The 18657-nt window shown below is 41.2% G+C and overlaps 1 protein-coding gene across 6 annotated transcripts in view; it reads left to right on the top strand.

The window, feature by feature from the left end:
- LOC140212554 (catenin delta-2-like) overlaps nucleotides 1-18657 on the top strand; it is a 579924-nt gene that overhangs the window by 287828 nt on the left and 273439 nt on the right. For all 6 annotated transcript variants that reach the window (XM_072283519.1, XM_072283517.1, XM_072283520.1 and 3 more), the window contains exons 6-7: nucleotides 307-850; nucleotides 6859-7053. In XM_072283519.1, the coding sequence (XP_072139620.1) occupies nucleotides 307-850; nucleotides 6859-7053 (739 nt within the window). The remainder of the gene's footprint in view (nucleotides 1-306; nucleotides 851-6858; nucleotides 7054-18657) is intronic.

Raw genomic sequence — 18657 nt, 5'->3', positions numbered from 1 at the left:
AATTTGCTACATTTGCAATCCCTTACCCCCTTGTGTTTCCCTACTTCTGAAACCTCAGATTCCTGTCTGAATTCCAATTCTCACTATGAATGTTTCTGCCTTCAGCTCTGGAATTCTCTCCTTAACATGTCCTGCCTTTTGCTAAGACAATTCTTTGTGCTTGTATTCATTCTTCTGTGGCCATCAAACCAAATCTCTCACCGTTCTGTAACTCTGAAGTGCTTTGGTAAAAACAGTATTGGATTTAAGGTTTTCATTGCTAGTGCTGTATTAATTTGATTTCTCTCTCCGTGTTTTCCCGTACAGGCTAACCGGGCTGGTGACGGCAGTCGTACATCAGGGTCTGAATCCTCCCCATCTCACTCTGCACCGCAGTCGAGGGACACCTTTGTGCCGAGTCACGGCAGCGCTTTCCGCCTGCCAGAAGCGCAGCATCCATCTTCAGTCTACTACGTCAGTGCCACACTGCCCGCTCAGAGAGTGAGCTCACCCATGTCCCTGCAGCGGACAGGCTCACCACCCAAGCTCCAGCGGGCAGGCTCAGCCGCTGAGAGTGGCATCTACACCACCCAGCGGCTCGCCTCCCCAAAGCAGACGGCCTCTCCCAGCCGCCTGTCCAAGTCCTACAGCACCAGTTCGCCAGTCAACATAGCGGCGCCCTCAGCTGCCCTCTCCCCGTCGCCCCCGGCCAATGCAGTGACCTCGCCCGCACACCAGCCCAGCTCGGCCCAGCCCAGCTACGCCACACTCTCGCCCACCAAACGCCTCACCCACACGTCCGATCCATACAGCAAGCACCCGCAGGAGCTGTACGAGCGGAGTACCTTACAAAGGCCTGGCAGCCTAGCAGGTAATCCAGCTGGATGCTCAGACATGTTCATTATTTGGTGAGATGTCATTACCATTCCTAAGAGCAAAGAGGATGGTGCATAGGAGAAATTAACAGATTACGTTAATTAGGAAAGGCTGAATAATGTGGAACTGTTATGTTCTTCAGAGTGGTGATGATAGAAATCTTTACAATAATGAAGGGTTTTGTCTGAATGCAGTATGGGCAATAAGGAATTATGAGAAATCTCTCTGCTGAAAGATGGTAACAATATTTTATGAACTGTTATGTGGGATTTTAACATTCAAGGACATTGCATGTGGTAGTAAGCGCCACATTCTCCCACTTGCGGTTGTTTTTATAGCTTTCCTGCTTGCAGCTTTATTCCTAGATGATGCAGCAAATGTTTAAAATTCCATTTGATTAAAGTCCGCATTATATTTCACTGACTATACTACAATAAACCTCTTAATGAACATTACACACAGTAGGTCAAATGGTTATCATGTGCTCCCTGGCAGCTGGAAAGCCATTCATGAAATGAATCAGAAATAATCCCAGAGTATGACGTGAAACATCCCATATTGCTCATGATCCACCAGTGAAGTCTTCAGGTCCTGCTGCGGCATCATGGGCGGTTACATTGTCTTCTGCTCCCTTCCAAGCTGAGATTTTCCTGCTAATTGACTTTTCACCATTCAGTATGATATTATACCATTCACGGCTTTATTTTCCAATATAACTTGTATTGGTTTCTATCCTCCACAGTTGAATGAAGGTACACCTTGTTCCTTTCAATGTAAGTTATATCAGAATTTATCCTTCACAGCCGAATGAAAACATAGAACTGATGCATCGAGACCATGCTGGCTTAGGGAATCACAAGACTAAGATAGTCTAGGAAAGAGGTGGAAACCACTGGAGGTCTACGTTTGTGTTTGTCTTGACTATCCCAACAAGTGCTCAACAATAATAGACTTGCAATAATATTGCATAATGCTAGAAAGCTTACTATTCATGTGTCTTTAATCTTTAGTTCCAAGTCAAACCATGATATCACAGAAACAGTAAATCAGCTACTGGCTCTGTTCCACCACTCCATAAGATTGTAACAGCCGCTGTTATAGAGTTAACAGGATAACTACTCAAATGAAAATTTTGTTTTTGTTTCTCATCCAGCCAGTATCAACATGGGCAGTTTTGTCAAGCAATCTTTTCCAAAGCCAGGAGGCAATTTAATTAGCAATCAGCTACCTACCTACTGAGTATGTGTGGCCATATAAACTGTGATGTGATGTTCCCTTCCTACCCTCTAACTTCATAGAAAAGTACAATGTTGAGAAAGCTGAGTTAAAGCTTTGCATTCAGTTTTGGAGCAACATTTTAGTAAAATATATTGGCTTTTAAGGAACATCACCAGAATGATTGAGGGCTTAAATTGTGAAAATATTTTACTGAAATTTGGCTTGCATTTTTGGAAGTGGTGGAAATTGGACACTATCAGCAAGATGTTTCGGATGGTAAAAGAACTTAACAGGATAGGTACAGAAAAGCTATCTCTAGTGTGGAAATCAAGATTAGGCAACATAATATAGAAATATTGTAGATGATATCAAAAAGTATTTTTATCTACAAAGGGCAATAAAAATTACATGTTCTCTCCAAATGCTCATGCATATAGTGGGCAATTTGCCAATTACAGGTGTGAAGATGAAATTAAGTTGCAAATCACCCATGGTGTAATAAAATAATAGAACAGATCGTCAGGCTAAATGACCTGTTACTGTCTTAAAGTGGGCTGTCACTCTGATTCACAATTAATGAGAAAGTACAAGGACCACTGTCCCACACATTGCAATTCAAATTTACTTGATTGGCTGTTAAGTGCATTGTTTGATCTATGGTTATGAAAGATGCTTTACAGAAAATGAAAGTCACTCTTGTCAAAAGGTAAGTCTTGTAGCTTGAAACACTCTCGTCATTTTACAACATGAGTAGTATAAAAGTAGTCAATCAGAAAACAACCCAAGAGATTTTACTGCCTCAGCTAATGAAGGGAAGAAACCTTAAAACAGGAAGCTGTGGGAACGTGATATGTAGAAGACAATAGATTGATTTAGTATAGCTAATTACTGCTGATTATATCTGCTGTTGCCTGTGATGCAGAGCACTACTTGAAGGAATACCGTGGATGTATTTTTCTCTCAGTGTATTCTCATCTCTAGCTCTCAATTTCAAAAGTGCGGAACTGACTCTTTAATTTGAACCATTGCTTGCTGCAATCAGTAATCACTTTTTTATGCAATCAGTTCCCACAGCCCAATCATTTCTCCTCTAAGCCTCCTGCAGCTGTTAGTGGGAGGTGACCTTCTAGTCGTTCATCAAGATCACAGCAGCTGGCCAGTGCTCACTATAGGGTCCTCATTTTACGCAAATATAATTCAAAATAGGTTTTAATTATTTACATTAATAAATTTTGTCAAAGAGTCTTTCCAATTTGATTTCAGTTATGCCATCTATATTACATATTTGTGTCAGGTGACTGGGCTGGAACTAACTCAGTTAGAAACATAGAAAACCTACAGCACAATACAGGTACTCTGTTCCAGTTTAATCAATTGTGTATTAGTTCATCCTGATCTTATCCAGTGTTCATGACATATACTTCAGTGTGCATACAGTTACTCACGAGAGAAAACCTGCAGATGCAGGCAATCCAAGCAACACGCACAAAATGCTGGAGGAACTCAGCAGGCCAGGCAGCATCTATGAAAAAGAGTACAGTCGTCGTTTCAGGCCGAGACCCTTCATCAGGAAGTTTCTCATCCTTCTTTAAAATATTTGATGTTTTCTTATGCTATACTTTCTTATACTGTGTTACCCTCTCACTTCTCTACTGTCTCACACTTTTACTTCCTGGCACATGCATCTGTTCTTCCTTCTTGCTCTCTCATCACATTTGTGCTACCCACACCCACTAGTTCCTGTGTCTCACCCAAGCTCACTTTTACTGTGTTGCACATGGACAGACTCAATCTCTGGGTCCATACCCCTCATGGCCTTTTGCTTCTCTGAAAGGTGAATTTTGTGCACAATCTTTGGGGTTGGAACCCTTTCCTTATTAAGCATCTGGTCCTGACATCAAACAAAGCCAGGTCACCCAAACTTTGTGTCTTGTTCCTAAACTCCATATATTGACCTGCTTCAGTGAATTATTACTGACTTATTAATTTGATTTTATTTCCCTTTGCAGAACTATATAAAACTTATTTTTTAAAAATACCTACTATTTTTTATGTAGGCCTTTCCAAAATTGCAGGCAAGTGGCTTATTTTCACATTTCTTTCACTTCTTTCGATTCTGGGTAACAATGATCAAAAAAGGCACTAGCAGTTACTCACATTTACATTGGCAAGGTCCTGTTCCAAACACACCATTTCTGTCTCAGACCCACTGCTGTCTCTAAGTGGTCACATTACTTGTGTAGGTTCTAGTACAGGACAGGAAGAAAGTTCCTTTAAGTATAAGGCGGAAGACTAATAATTCTACATCAGAAACTCAACTCGCTGCTAGTGTGGCTCCCACTCCCTGCAACCAGCTTAGGCAGAACCACATTGTTTAGAGCCTTAGTGTCACATGGCCCAGCTATAACCGAGAGCATCTGTAACAGGAATGCAGCACTGACCTCAGCTCATCTGCCATTAAGCCCAGAGCATACCATGTCCCTACTTGCATACTCCAATGCTCCCCAGACCAGCCTTCCTCCATAAGTTTCAGCCCAACCATATTTCTGCTGACTGTGTCCTTTTGCACTGACACCTTGTAATCCATTACTCATGTGCTCACTAATCTCAGCTGTCTTTTATTTAAGCAATGCCTCAGTTTTAACATTCACATCCTTGTCTTCAATACTACCTGGCCTCACCCTTCCTAGTCTCTGTACTGTTCTTACCTTACAGTCTCAGCTCAGGTTTTCACTTTGTGCCTTCACCCCTTGAAATGACCAAACTAAACATCTCTGTCTCTCGAGCCATTCCTCACTTAAAAAATCTTCTGAGGCTCTTTGTTCAAGCATTCAGACACTGTCTGTAAATCTGATTCTGTGCTCAATGCCCATTTTTTTTGGTAATCCTCCTGGGAAGAACCTTGGGATTCCAATTAATGCTCTGCATAGAAACATGGTGCAGGAGAGCAGAATAGTTTAGGTGTCATCATTTTGCCTTCTCAGCATTTCCAGTATTGGTTTGTCACATGTCAGTGTGTGTCTGTCTTATTTATTCATTCATGTCACTTCTTGCCCATCTGCAATTGCATCTGAACTGAGTTGCTTCCTGGGTTATTTTAACAAGGCTATTTTGAGTCTATTGGAGTCATATTTAGTCAATGCAGGGGAAGGATAATGGATTTCAGCCCTGAATAATCAGAGTTTCCAGTTCACCATGACTCTGTAACAGACTTGTTTAGTTAGTTGAATTCACACTCCAAGCTCGCATATACCTCTAGATTAATAATCCAGGCCTTTCCACTAACACTTTTCAATAGCACGAACTAATATTCCCAATCCTTCATGAATTGCCCAGCCACACCTAAAGTAGTTTATTGCAATGAATTGCACCAGTAATTCTATCAAACCCATATTGCCCATAGGATAAAATGGGGAGAATCACTGAAATTCGCTCATTACTCCCCACCCCACCCCACTCCTAGGTCTCCCCTATGTCCCATTCACAATCACGTCTAATTTCTTGAAGAAAAAAGGGGCCTCAACTTCACATTGAGTGGAGGCTTAACTGCAAGTGTCACTGGCAGGGACTGGGACCTAGTGATTCCAGAAGAAGTACTTTCCTGTTGAAAATTAACTTAACCAAGGACCATTCCTAGGAGTCTTAGCACTTACTGGGAAATTCAGCTGTTGACTTTCCAGCAGGATTTTTATTTGTGCAAGCATCTTAAGCATAGAACTCCTCCAAATGATTTTAGCTGCAGTGCAAGCTCCAAGTTTATCTCCAGTATAATCCTCATTGTCAGTGATTTGAAAAAAATGACTGCTCTTTCTATTGACTTGGAGAGCTGCCAGGTTTTTATTAACGCGTTTCCCCTGAAACTGTGTTATTTACGAGGCCAACTGGCTTCTCTGATTTCAGTGGGATCTTGCTGAGATCAGTGTCCCTTATCTACCTTGCTCATGATGATCATGATCATCCTCAGCCTCCCAGCCTTGCAGTCATACCGAGCACTTGCAGTTGATCTTTGCCATACATTATGGCTTGCTGCCTTCGATCTCAGGGAGGTGACTGTACTGCATACTTAAAGAAAGAAGACATTGGCCTAAGCAGCCGGAAGGGTGTCTCCATATTTTCCTGCACAGCAGGCTTCCCCAGAGAGCTGCGTGCATTTTGTTTCCTCCTCGGCAACTTCCAGCCTGCTGTGCCTAACAGTAGCCTTGGAGTATCACACAAAGGTATGCCCCCAGCAGGTACTGTTTTCACCAGGTCCCTGAGAGTTCTCTACCATCCTTGCCCTGCCCACCTATCATCTCAGCAATAATAAATGGCAACAGCACCTTGTCGGTGGAAGGATCTGTTGTTACATGGTATGTCCCTTCAGCTACGAGAACTTAAATGAACAAAGTTGCTGATACAGCACAAAACAATTATGATTTATAATTTAAATTTGTAATATTTACTAATTTTTAACTATTTTTAATATTTAATATTTGTAATCCAGGGAGCGGGAAACGCAGAATCAAATATCGCTGTGATAATTGTACGTTCTAGTATCAATTGTTTGGTGACAAAAAAGTATAAAATATAAGTATAAACACCGACTACTGTGATATGTGAACTTTAGAATTGAAGATTGTGCTCTATATGGGACTTTCAGAGTACTAGAATAAAGTACACTGATGTTTTGACTCCATTAATGGTGGCAATGCAATTTCTATGCCCGAGTTTGTGCTTCTTCAATGGTGTTTTTATTAATTATGGATTTTGCATGCTGAAATCCTTCTTTTCTCTCATGCATCGCAGCCAGCTCCCGGGCTTCCTACAGCAGCCAGCACAGCCACCTGGGTCCAGACCTGCGCCCGCTGCAGTCTCCAGAGCACCACATTGACCCAATATACGAAGATAGAGTTTATCAAAAGCCCCCTCTGAGGAGTCTCAGTCAAAGTCAAGGAGACCCTCTGCAGCCATCTCTTACTGGGACTTATCGCACGAGTACAGGTACAGTGAAATATCTACAGCTATCATGCTTGCTATTTTAGTTAGTTATGCGTCTTCCCTGCCACGCCAGCACACCCATTTGCTAGAAGCACAGTTCCCACCGAGAGCTCTTACCTGAGGAATAAGTTGCACTCATGAGGCATCTTCCACTGCTTTGAGACATCTCAAGTCACTTCAGTACTTTTCAAATTGTGATCAGTGCTAAAATGGGGGTCTGCCAACTTGCTCAAAAGAACATCTCATAACCAGCAGTGAGACACTGATCAATGTTAATGATGTTGGTTGAGGAATAATTATTGGCCTGCACATCAGGGAGAAGTATCATGCTCTTAGTTGTAGAGTCATACAACACATAAACAGGTCCTTCAACTTTCTGTTTCCATGCAACCATCAAGTACTTACCAATACTAATCCCATTTATCAGCACTTGGCCCTGTTTTGGTGATTCGAGTACTCATCCAGATGCTTTTGAAATGTTACAAGAGTGCTGCTTCCAGCACTTCATGGGCCATATACTTCAGACTGCAATCACACTCGGGGTGGAAAAAATCTACCTCAGATTTCACTCCTCCACAAACCTGTTTCAACTCACATTAAACATTAGCCCTTTGGTCTTAGCACCTATGTCATGCGTAAATAGTTCCTTGAGATTGACTTCTCATTTTTGCAACAGCAGATGAGATCTCATTTGTTATCTCATCCATGTGACAGATCATTTGTGATTTCCTATGAAAGATAGCATTTGATGTTGCTTATTATCCTGCAGTCTCTCAAACATTGCACTGGAACCAATTTGTATTGACAGCAGTTGGAATTAAACATTTATTGTGATCATCAGTGGTATTTACAAAAGTCTCCTCTCTCTCTGTAAATGACTATGGTTTACCTTGTTTATGTTATTGAGCAAAAAATGAGTGCAGTACTTAACAGATGCAATCAGAATAATTAATTCCTGTCATAAAATAATTGTAGTGAAAATGAAACATTGCATTTTTGTTTTAAAACCATTATGACCAAAAAGCTGGCTGCTATTGTAATAGCATTCACTCTGGTCTTTGAGGTGAGTGGTCCTGGTGTCTAATCCGGCTGGCTCCTTGAATGCCTGCTATCCGTGCTGGGTGGAGCATTGAGCTAGCAACTCGGCCTCATTTTAAAAAAACAGACAAATGCTAAGGAAACAGCAAAGGTTGCTTTCCAATGCACCACAAGGCATGGATAGGAACAACAACATCATGACCAATGCTCCCTCAGGATGCCTGTTCAAAGTAAACTTCTTATCGAAGTACGTATAGTATATGTCAGCATACATAACTCTGAGATTCATTTTCTTGGGGGCATACTTAATAAATCCAATAACCATAATAGAGTGAATGAAAGACCGTACCAACTGAGTGGACAACTAGAGTGCAAAAAACAACAAACTGTACAAATGCAAAAAGAGCAATAAAAAATATAATAATGAAAAATACTGTAAGTAAGAAATAAATATCGAGAACATGAGATGAAGAGTCCTTGAAAGTGAATCTATAGGATGTGGGAACAGTTCATACACAACAGCAATCCAGCAGCCTATTTGCTCCATAGAATTTAATGGTTCCATCTCCTTTGGAAGACAGCAGTTAAGTTACTGGACTAACTAGTAGAGTTCTGGGTCATTGTTCTAGAGATTCAAGTATGCATCTCTCAAAGGGCAAGTGGAAAATTTGCATTTAACTTAAATATAAGCCAAGCTATGTAGCAGTAGCCATGGAATGACCACTTCTCCCTAAAGCCTAGCCAATTCACTGATGCCCTTCAGGGAAGGAAATTTACCATCTTGATCTGGTCTTTAGGTGTATGGTTGATGTCTGGTTGACTCCTCAGCTGAAGGAGAACTAGGGATGGTTAATACATGCCAGTGCTACCAGGGACATTCACATTCACAACTAGATAAGATAAATTATCCCTGGAGGCTTTATCACAAAGGCAACTGTTCTACCCCCAACACTTAGCCTTCCTTTCTCAACCAATAGTTGATTAAATGCTTTGCTAATCACACACTAAATGGAAAGTGAACTAACTCTTCATTATCCAAATGAATGTCAAAGAGGATTTTGTTAATATTTTTACAGATAATCAGCAGAAAAGTGTACATGGAAATTTTTGTAAATTTTGATCTTTGTAAAGCCTTTAAGAATTTTCTCCATGGTTGCTTACAGCAGCCCTAAATTAATCTTTGCTGGAAACTCAAGGACACCTCCAGAGGGTTGAATACTGATCGTACAGCCACACATAATGAGTTGCTGGTTCTTACACACACAACATAAACTCTGCAAACTAACAATCCTTCTGAATGCATTGATGCAAACAGACACAGAATGCCCTTAAAGTCAGTGACAGATTCTTAGAAAAAGAACATGTTTATTGATTGAAAGGAAACCAAAACGTTATCACTACTCAGAATCATTTAACAGATAATGATTAAAAACTTTATTACCTTGAATATAGTAAAGATACCCCAAAGTGTACGACTGTAATCAACAGATATTTATAGTATTTAAGGTGTATTCTTTGAGAGGGTGAGAGGATTAGGAAGAGATTTCATGACTGCTATGTACTTAAGCCATGTGATTTAGCTTTGTGGCCCTTTTACATATGCCCCCAACATAAATAACATTATGCCTGAGACTCTGAGCTTGAAGAATCTCATTAAAGTCCTCATTACTCATTTCTGGTAATCTCACACTCAGGCGAGGAAATGGAAAATTGTCAACATTCTTCAATAGTATCTAGAAGGTGCCTGGAATTTCCTGAAAGTTGTTTTGTCTCCATTGACAGAACTCTGCCTCAGAAATGTTGTGTGGGTTCACACAAGACACCCTGCTGGAGAGAACACCTTAAGGAGATTCCTGGAGAAGTTGCCAAGGAATTATTATTCCTTTGCATGTTGTACTTTATGTGGGTGATACCCAAAATGAGTGGTAGTCGTAGGTGGAAATATCTCCATCAGGGATAGTAAGCCTAAATATTTCAAAATAATTCAGAAAAATTATTAATTTTCTTGTGTAAAAGTCATTTATGTAAACAAAATTCTGAATGCTGATGTACCAAGACATTCTTTCAGTAGTATTAGCTTTGGAATTTGTGTGTAACTGAGATTGTTTGATCTGGAGTAGGATCTCATGAGAGTAGGCCTAGCTTCTTCCAGGCCTTCCCACAATTTGGACTGGTATTGAGAGGCAGTATATTTCTTTGTAATTAATTCCCTTGGGCACAAACTCTGCAGGGGCCTTCTTCAACCATTCTTGATTCCTTCCTCATGATACTAAAATAAGCTTCAGGTGTGTCTGTGCCAGTGCACATTGGGCCCCCCTTCTGCCCTCCATTGACTGAGAAATTTCCAGGACCAAAATCAGGTTTGTTATCACTGACATATGTCATGTAATTTGTTGTTTTGTGGTAGCAGTACAGCACAAGACATAAAAATACTCCATACGTTACAAAAATAAATAGTCAAAAAGAGGAATGACAAGGTACTGTTCAGAAATCTGATGGCAGAGAAGAAGCTGTTCCTAACATATCATGTGGGTCTTCAATCTCCTGTATCTCTTCCCCAGTGGTATTTTTCAGTGTGAGGCACCCGCTTACACCAGGTAATTCCCAGGATGTGGAAGCGCTCCAAGCACTTAATGTGACGGCTGTAGGTTACCCAAGCTTCACAGCTATAAAGGAGGGTGGTGACACAGACCGCTTAGTATACGGCGACCTTTGTGGAAGGACGAAGGCTCCTGTTCTGAAAGACTCTACGCCGAAGTCTCCCAAAGGCAGCTGATGCCTGTTTAATGCGGCTCTGGATGTCGTTGTCAATGCCGCTATCCTCAGAGAGAATGCTCCCCAGATATTTGAAAGATGGCACTACTGACGGCTTTTCATCACCAACAGTGAAGGCAGGTAGAGTGGGTGGGATACTGGTACTCCATTGGCAAACCGCTTCTGTCTTGGTGGTATTGACAGTCATCCCCATCCTGCTGTATACTCTCACCACCACAGCAAGGACAGTCTGAAGATCTTCCTGAGTATGGGCCACAAGAGCACAGTGGTCTGCATACTGCAGCTGCAGGACCCACTCCCTACGGAGTTTGGTGGTTGTGCGGAGCTTCCTGATGTCCCCAGTGGCAATAATGTGAAAAGGGCATGTTCGTGTGGTGAGGGTCCTTAATGATGCATGGTGACTTTGTGAGACACTGCCTTTTGAACGTGTCCTCAATGGTGGGGAGGGTTGTACCTTTGTTGAAGCTGGCTGAATTTACAACCATCTGCAGCCCTTTTCAGTCCTACACATTGGAGCCTCCATACCAGGGGACCATGCAACAATCAAAATGCACAATTGCAGAAATTTGCAAGTGTTTGATGACATACTAACTCGCCTCAAATTCCTAATGAAGTAGGGTTGCTGGTGTGCCTTCTTTGTGAATGCATCAATGTGTTGGGCTCAGTTTACTGTCGTTTGCTGAATTAAGGGGTGGTGACAAGACTAAGGACCTGATTATTGACTTCAGGAGGAAGAAACCAGAGATCCATCAGCCTGTCCTCATCGAGGATCGGAGGAGGAGAGGGTCAGAATAATATGGAAACACCAGTGCTCCTGACGGGAGCATTACAAGAGGTAGTGGACACTGCCCAGTCCATCATGTGTAAAGCCCTCCCCACCATTGAGCACATCTACACAGAGCACCGACAAAGGAAAGCAGCATCCATCATCAAGGAACCTCACCATCCAGATCATGCTTTCTTCTTGATGCTGCCATCAGGAAGGAGTTGCTGGAGCTTCAGGACCCACACGGCCAGGTTCAGGAACTGTTATTACCCTTCAACCATCAGGGTCTAAACCAAAGGAAGTAACTTCATTCAACTTCACTCTGCCCATCATTGAAGGGTTTCCATGATCTGTGAACTCACTTTCAAGGACTCTTCTTCTCATGTTCTTGATATTTATTATATTTTATTATTTTTTTGTATTTGCACACTTTGTTGCCTTTTGCACTTTGGTTATCTGTCTGTCCTGTTGGGTGTGGTCCTTCAATGATACTACTGTGTTTCTTGTATCTACTGTGAATGCCCACAAGAAAATGAATCTCAGGGTTGTATATGGCGACACATATGTACTTTGATAATAAATTTACTTTTACTTGTGCTTAAGTCTGTTAATAACCCTGAACTCAGTCAAGTATTCTAATGTCCGCATTTTTAAGCTATTTCCTTAGTTGTTTGAGTGATCCAAATGCAAAGCGTTGTTGATCTCTCATTTCTCATATCATTATTGTTTTGTAGAGTGGGTGTTGAGTGCAACTATAGTTTGTAATTGTATTAGTTTCAAAATAACCAGGTTGCTGGGATTATTGAACGTTGAACATAAAGCAGTACTACACAGGAACAGGCCATTCGGCCCACAAAGTTATGCCAACCCTATTATATTAGTAATGAAACGGACAACCTAACTATCCCCCCCACCGCCTACACAATGCCTATATCCTTACATTTGCCTCACAGTCATAGGTCTATCTAAATGTATCTAATGTATCTGCCTCTAGATTCATTAGCCAGTGTTTTCCAGGCACCCACCATTCTCTGTGTAAAAATAAACTTGTGCTTCAAATCTCATTTGAAATTACCCCCTCTCACCTTAAATGCATGTCCTCTGATCTAGGACATTTCAACCTTGGGAAAATGATACTGCTTGCCTACTCTATCATTGCCTGTCATAATCTTATAAACCTCCATCAGATCCCCCCTCAGACTCCACCACTCCAGAGAAAACAACTCAAATATGTCTAACCTGTCATTTTTGCACATGCTCTCTACTCCAGGCTGTATCCTGGTAAACCTCTTCTGCACTCTCTCCAAAGCCTCAGCATCCTTCTTATAAAGTGGTGATCAGAACTGTCTGCAATACTCCAGATGCATCCTAACTAGAGTTTTATAAATCTGCAACATAACTTCCTGACCTTTGAATTCACTGCCTTGACTAATAAAGACAAACATGTCCTATGCCTTCTTAACCACCTTATCAAACTGTGTAGCTGCTTTCAGGCAGCTATTGTGTGGGAATAATCAGTTTCAGCAGCAAACAGATCCTCTGCAGGGTATTACAGCTTACTCGGTTCAAATTTATGAGCACATTTTAATAATAGAAAAGGTTTCTTGTTAAATAGGATTGTTGATGCTTCAATGGGATGCATGAGCTTTGCAAAATAAGGGTAAGCATTTATAGAAGCAATAATCTCGTTCCCTAGATCTACATTTGTGTTCGATAAGTGCAACCAAAGTACACATTGATTCTTAAGAAGATTCATTGCACTTGTGCACACATGAACTTCTGCAAATGACAATAAACTTAATTTTGACTTTATGAGTATTGATCTGTAAAAATGGATTAATCAGACCGGGCCTATCCTCTAATATGGTGTACAATGAAAGGTGATTTCATTACTGGGCTTGCAGACAAAATGGCCATTTTTCCCCGTGATGGGGTAAGTCTCAGAATAAGGGATCAGACATTCAGAATACAGATGAGATCTGAGTGCAATGAATCTTTGGATTTTTTTCACCAAGGAAAGTTATAGTAGCTCAGTTGCTGAGTATATTCAAAACAAGGAGGAATAGAAGTAAACACACACAAAATGCAGGAGGAACTCAGCAGGCCAGGCAGCTCCTATGGAAAAGAGTACAGTCAAGGTTTCAGACTGAAACCCTTTGGCAGGACTGGAGTAAAAAAGCTGACGAATAGATTTAAAACGTGGGCGGGGAGGGGAGAGAGAAGCACAAGGTGATAGGTGATACCTGAAGGGGGAGGGATGAAGTAAAGAGCTGCGAAGTTGATTGGTGAAAGAGATACAGGGCTGTAGGAGGGGGAATCTGATAGGAGAGGACAGAAGGCCATGGAAGAAAGAAAAGGAGGAGGACTACCAGAAGGAGGTGATGGGTGGGCAAAGAGATACGGTGAGAGAGGGAAAAGGGGATGAGGATTGGTGAAGGAGAGGGGAGGGGTATTATTGGAAGTTCGAGTAATTAATGTTCATGCCATTAGGTGGGAGGCTACCCAGACGGAATATAAGGAATAGAGATTTTTATATGTTAAGGAAGTGACGGATATGGGGCTGGTACAGGAAAGTGGCAATGAGGTAAAAAGTCAGCTATGATATTATTGAACATAGATGGGTTCGATGGCCATTCCTGCTCCTGTTTCCTGTGAGTCCTAGTCCCCATTCCCTACCTTTTACTGGTTTTCTGCACAAGAGTCTTCTTGCTAATGCCCTGGAAGAAATGAGTAAAGAAACTTAAAAGGAAAACAGCTGTTCATCAACAAAATGTATACATCTGCATTAATATCCCTTTACTATTCAGTTCAGGGATAATGGGCATTTATGCACCTTTTTCATTTTGAGTTCACTGCTTGATGCAGAATCTCTGAAAACAGGCAAAAATGTTGCTATAACATTTTTAAGGAAGGAGGCAAATGTTTAGGCTTTTGATAACTTCTCATCATTAATTCTACTTGCCAGTAGCAATAACCTTTTCTTCATTTCTACAACACCAACAGCTGTGAACCTACAGTATAGTGTGTTGTTCAGCTGTTCTCATGACTTTAAAACTTTTTCTCAAGTGGAACTTATCCCCTTAGTTCTCTGCCTCAAGGTATTTATTAAGACTTGATCAAATTCAACTCCAGGCCTCTCGGTTGATTTTCTCGCTGGAGATGCCCCAGATGAATTTAGGTAGATGCTTTCTTAACAATGCATCTCATTAGCTGCATGATCTCCTGAGTTTCTTAGTGAAGCTAGATGCTTTCACCTCCTCTGCTTGCAGTATTCTTTCAACCCAGAGCGTCAGCTTCAGAGCACGACAGTCTTCAACTGAGTGCTTTGGTATGGTAAGAAAGAGAAACATTCTGAACACTTTAGATGTGCTAGAGTAAATGAGTAACTTCTGCTGCCATTCATTTGAATAAACAGGTGCGGTTGTAATGTGATTATACACTCAGTAGTCACTTAATAAGGCACACCTGTAAGGACATTCTTGATAGGATGAGGCTCATTAATGCAAATATATTATCAGCCAATCATGTAACAGCAACACATTGCATGGAAGTATGTGGACATGGTTAGGAGGTTCAGTTATTGTTCAAACCAAACATCAGAATAGGGAAGAAATGTGATCTAAGTGTCTTTGACTATGGAATGATTTTGGTGCCAGATGGGGTGGATCAGAAACCACTGATCTCCTGGAATTTTCATACACAACAGTCTTGAGAGTTTACAGAGAATGGAGCGAAAAACAAAAAAAAATCATCTGTGGGCCAAAACACCTTATTAATGAGAGAGGACAGAGGAGAATGGCCAGACTAGTTCAAGCTGATAGTATGTGTTACAACAGTGGTTTGCAGAAGAGCATCTCTGAATGCACAATATGTTGAACCTTGTAGTGGCAGTGATCATCATAATGGGTTCCACTCCTGTACCTAATAAAGTGGTCACTGAGTGTATGATTGAACTAGTAAACCTAGTACATACGATCAATAATCTGCAGAATACATATTTAAATTGCACTGTGGCAGGTTAAGATTCGTAATATAATTTGAAATATCTGGAAGTAAAAATAATTATCAGTTAAACTGTATGAAATATTAAGATTAATTTCTTTGTTGTGTTACGTACCCCATAACTGGGTTGCCAAACCAGCAGAAATGAATCACTCAGTTGGAGTCTGGATTACTAGAACTAAGGAAGTTTTATTAAAGAAACAAGCAACACAGTACTCTAATCAAAAGGATAATAAATGCAACAGTTCAGCAATGATAAACACACATGTACACAGAATTAGGATAACAGGATCAATCAAGCTCTATCGTCGTCTAGGGGTAAATGACCAGTTTCACAGTGACGCAAAGTTCAATTGAATTGAATTCAGTTCAGTTCGCAGTAATCACTGCCGTGGGAGATGGACAGTTGGGGGAAGGAGAGAGAGAGAGAGCAAAACGAATGAATATTCAAATGGCTTCCACACAGACCTTTGATATTCTTTGCAGTCAGCTCTCGGGCGAGCCCTTTGTGATGTCTTCTGAGGTCACCGACCGTGACCCCTCTGTTTCCAGATACGATCGTTTCTCTGCGGTGAACCTGGCACCCAGGTAGGGGCGGACACACACCAGGTTCCCGCTGATCGTGCCTTTCCACCCTGCGCGTCTATGGCTTGGTCCCGCGACCAGCCTTCCAAAACTTGCCACCGACTTATGGGAGGCGCACCGCTTCCAGGGTCTCATTACCTCGTGGTGTCGTGTGTGTCTTGCCTTAGCGAACCTGTCCCTTTTTATCCCCCTGCTGGGGTATCGCCTGTCCATCACTTCAAACAGTTCAGGGTTCAAAGGGGGAGCCGATCTTGACAGCTCTCCTTCCGTTAAACTCTCCCGGCCCTTCATTAACATCTCCAAATGCTGCTCCATTGTTTTCCTTATCTCTCTTTCTCCTGAAGACAGGTGGCAGACCAACTGCTGATACCACTGGTGCCAGCACAGGACAGCTAACATCTTAATCCATGTGTATTCTCATCACAGTTGTATCTTTTACAATTTTGTCTTTTAATTATATCCTGTTTCGCTCAAAAATCAACATAATTTTGTGAAAGCCTATTTCTGAAGTAACCTAGCAATCATTTTGATTGTATCCAAGGCACCTTGGAAAGAACAGTACATACTAGCTCCTTGCTAATGCCACCTATTAGCAAGGACTTTGATGTGTGCTTCTTCCTTTTCTTGGGATGTCATTGACACAACGCACTATCTCTCTGAGACAAGTTCAGGCATACAACCTAGCATTTAACCATGTTTTGCTACTCTGTTGAAATTTCTATTTCTCTGAAAAATGCTTTTCCTGTTCTCACCAAAACAGAGTCTGTTATGCTTTATTAGATGAGGCTTCTTGAACTACTATAATCCAAGTGGTCCAAAGAGAACTTGGAGAGCCAAAAAAATTCATTGTCCAAGTTTGAGTTGCTAAGTAATATCTGTGGAATGATGAGTTTGTGTTTTGTTTATGTCATTCTGAAAAGATAAAGACTGGGAAGTTCCTTGAATGCTCTCTCAATTGAGCACCACTGTTGATTCATAAAAAGCTCATTCAAAGATATATCTCTTAGTATCTAATCTACAGAGCCTCTATGCCCAGCATCTGGCACTTAAAATCAAGAAATAGACCGTGAACCCATCACTCAACCTTACCTAAGACCTCTCTTTCTCTTCCCTTCCATCCCCATATTTCTGGCTTTGGTTGCAACTGCTTGGTGGCATATTTTGATTAAGAATATATTAGTGGTTGTTTAGTAATACCTGTGAGCTTGGCCTTAAATTATCATTACTTTAGCTTTCTTTATTTTTATTCATTTATATATGAGAAGAGACTTGCCCTGTCACCTAACGTTTTATATTTAATGTTAGGCAACAGGGCAAGTGTATGTATGTGTCTCTTTTTTTTGTCTTTGCATTAACATTCTGCACAGCAATCTTTCCTGTCTTGACATCTCCTTTTCAGCATTAAGCAAGCCCAGGCTTAGTATGTTCTCTTCAGTCATGTGGATGAAGCTGCCCAGCTTTATCCTTCCCTAAGATATCTTTATGGGAATAACCTGCATAATCAGCTGCTGTCCTTAAGCAGGAAGAAGCAAAGCAGATGTGAACAAATGCCTTTCAAGTTGCATTTCAAGGTATCAGTTAGGAATTTCTCAAAAGTGCACTGAATCAGATGGTCTGCAGGAATCTCTCAGAGATAGACCCGTACATGAAGTTTATGGAGGATGGTTGATGATAGGTTGGGCCCAAACAATCAGCACCTGGTGGTCAATTGTAACCAATCCCAAGCGGACTTTCTGTGATTGGTTGTTGTCCCAATCAAGGACTGAATTGTTCTGGGGTTAACTATTTAAATAGTTGTACTGCAGAGTGTAAATTTGAGTTGCATTTTGAGAGTAGTGTGGTTTTACCGAATAAAGGGCTATTTCCTATTCCAGCTTGCTCTGTTGTCTGGCTTTGTATCTCAACAGTAGTTATAGATGAGTGAACACAACAAATTGGTGACAAGGCGCTGTATAATACAGGCATGGCAATTTCAGCAGAAGACTTGTGCGCAATTCTACAACAGGAGCAAGCTCAATTTGAGGCAGTACTGCTGAACTTAATCAAAACGTTAACCAGCATGTTATCAGTGAGTCCAATGACGTAGGTGTCAAACACTGAAAAGAACTCGCGTGAGTCAGTTGTTGTGTCCATTTCCAGTTTCCTGTTCGGATCTACTTCAGGAGTTGTATTTGAATCATGGTTCAAATGCTACGAAGTTGTACTCTGGGTTGAGTTTTCCTGAAAAGATGACTCCTAGTAAACACATACTTTGCTCCGAAAATTGTGTACTGCTGAACGTGAGCGCTATTTCAAATTTATTCTGCCGTAAGAACCCACAGGACTTATTATTTGATGAAACTGCCGACAGCTAACAAGCATATTTGAAGAGCAGTCATATCTCTTCAGTGTTCGCTACCATTGCTTAAAACTTACTAAATAAGGCATAATGTCTTTATCAT

The sequence above is a fragment of the Mobula birostris genome, chromosome 19, assembly GCF_030028105.1.
Source record: "Mobula birostris isolate sMobBir1 chromosome 19, sMobBir1.hap1, whole genome shotgun sequence".
NCBI lineage: Eukaryota > Metazoa > Chordata > Chondrichthyes > Myliobatiformes > Myliobatidae > Mobula > Mobula birostris.
The sequence above is the reverse complement of the archived record's forward strand: the minus strand, read 5'-3'. Positions and strand labels throughout refer to the sequence as shown.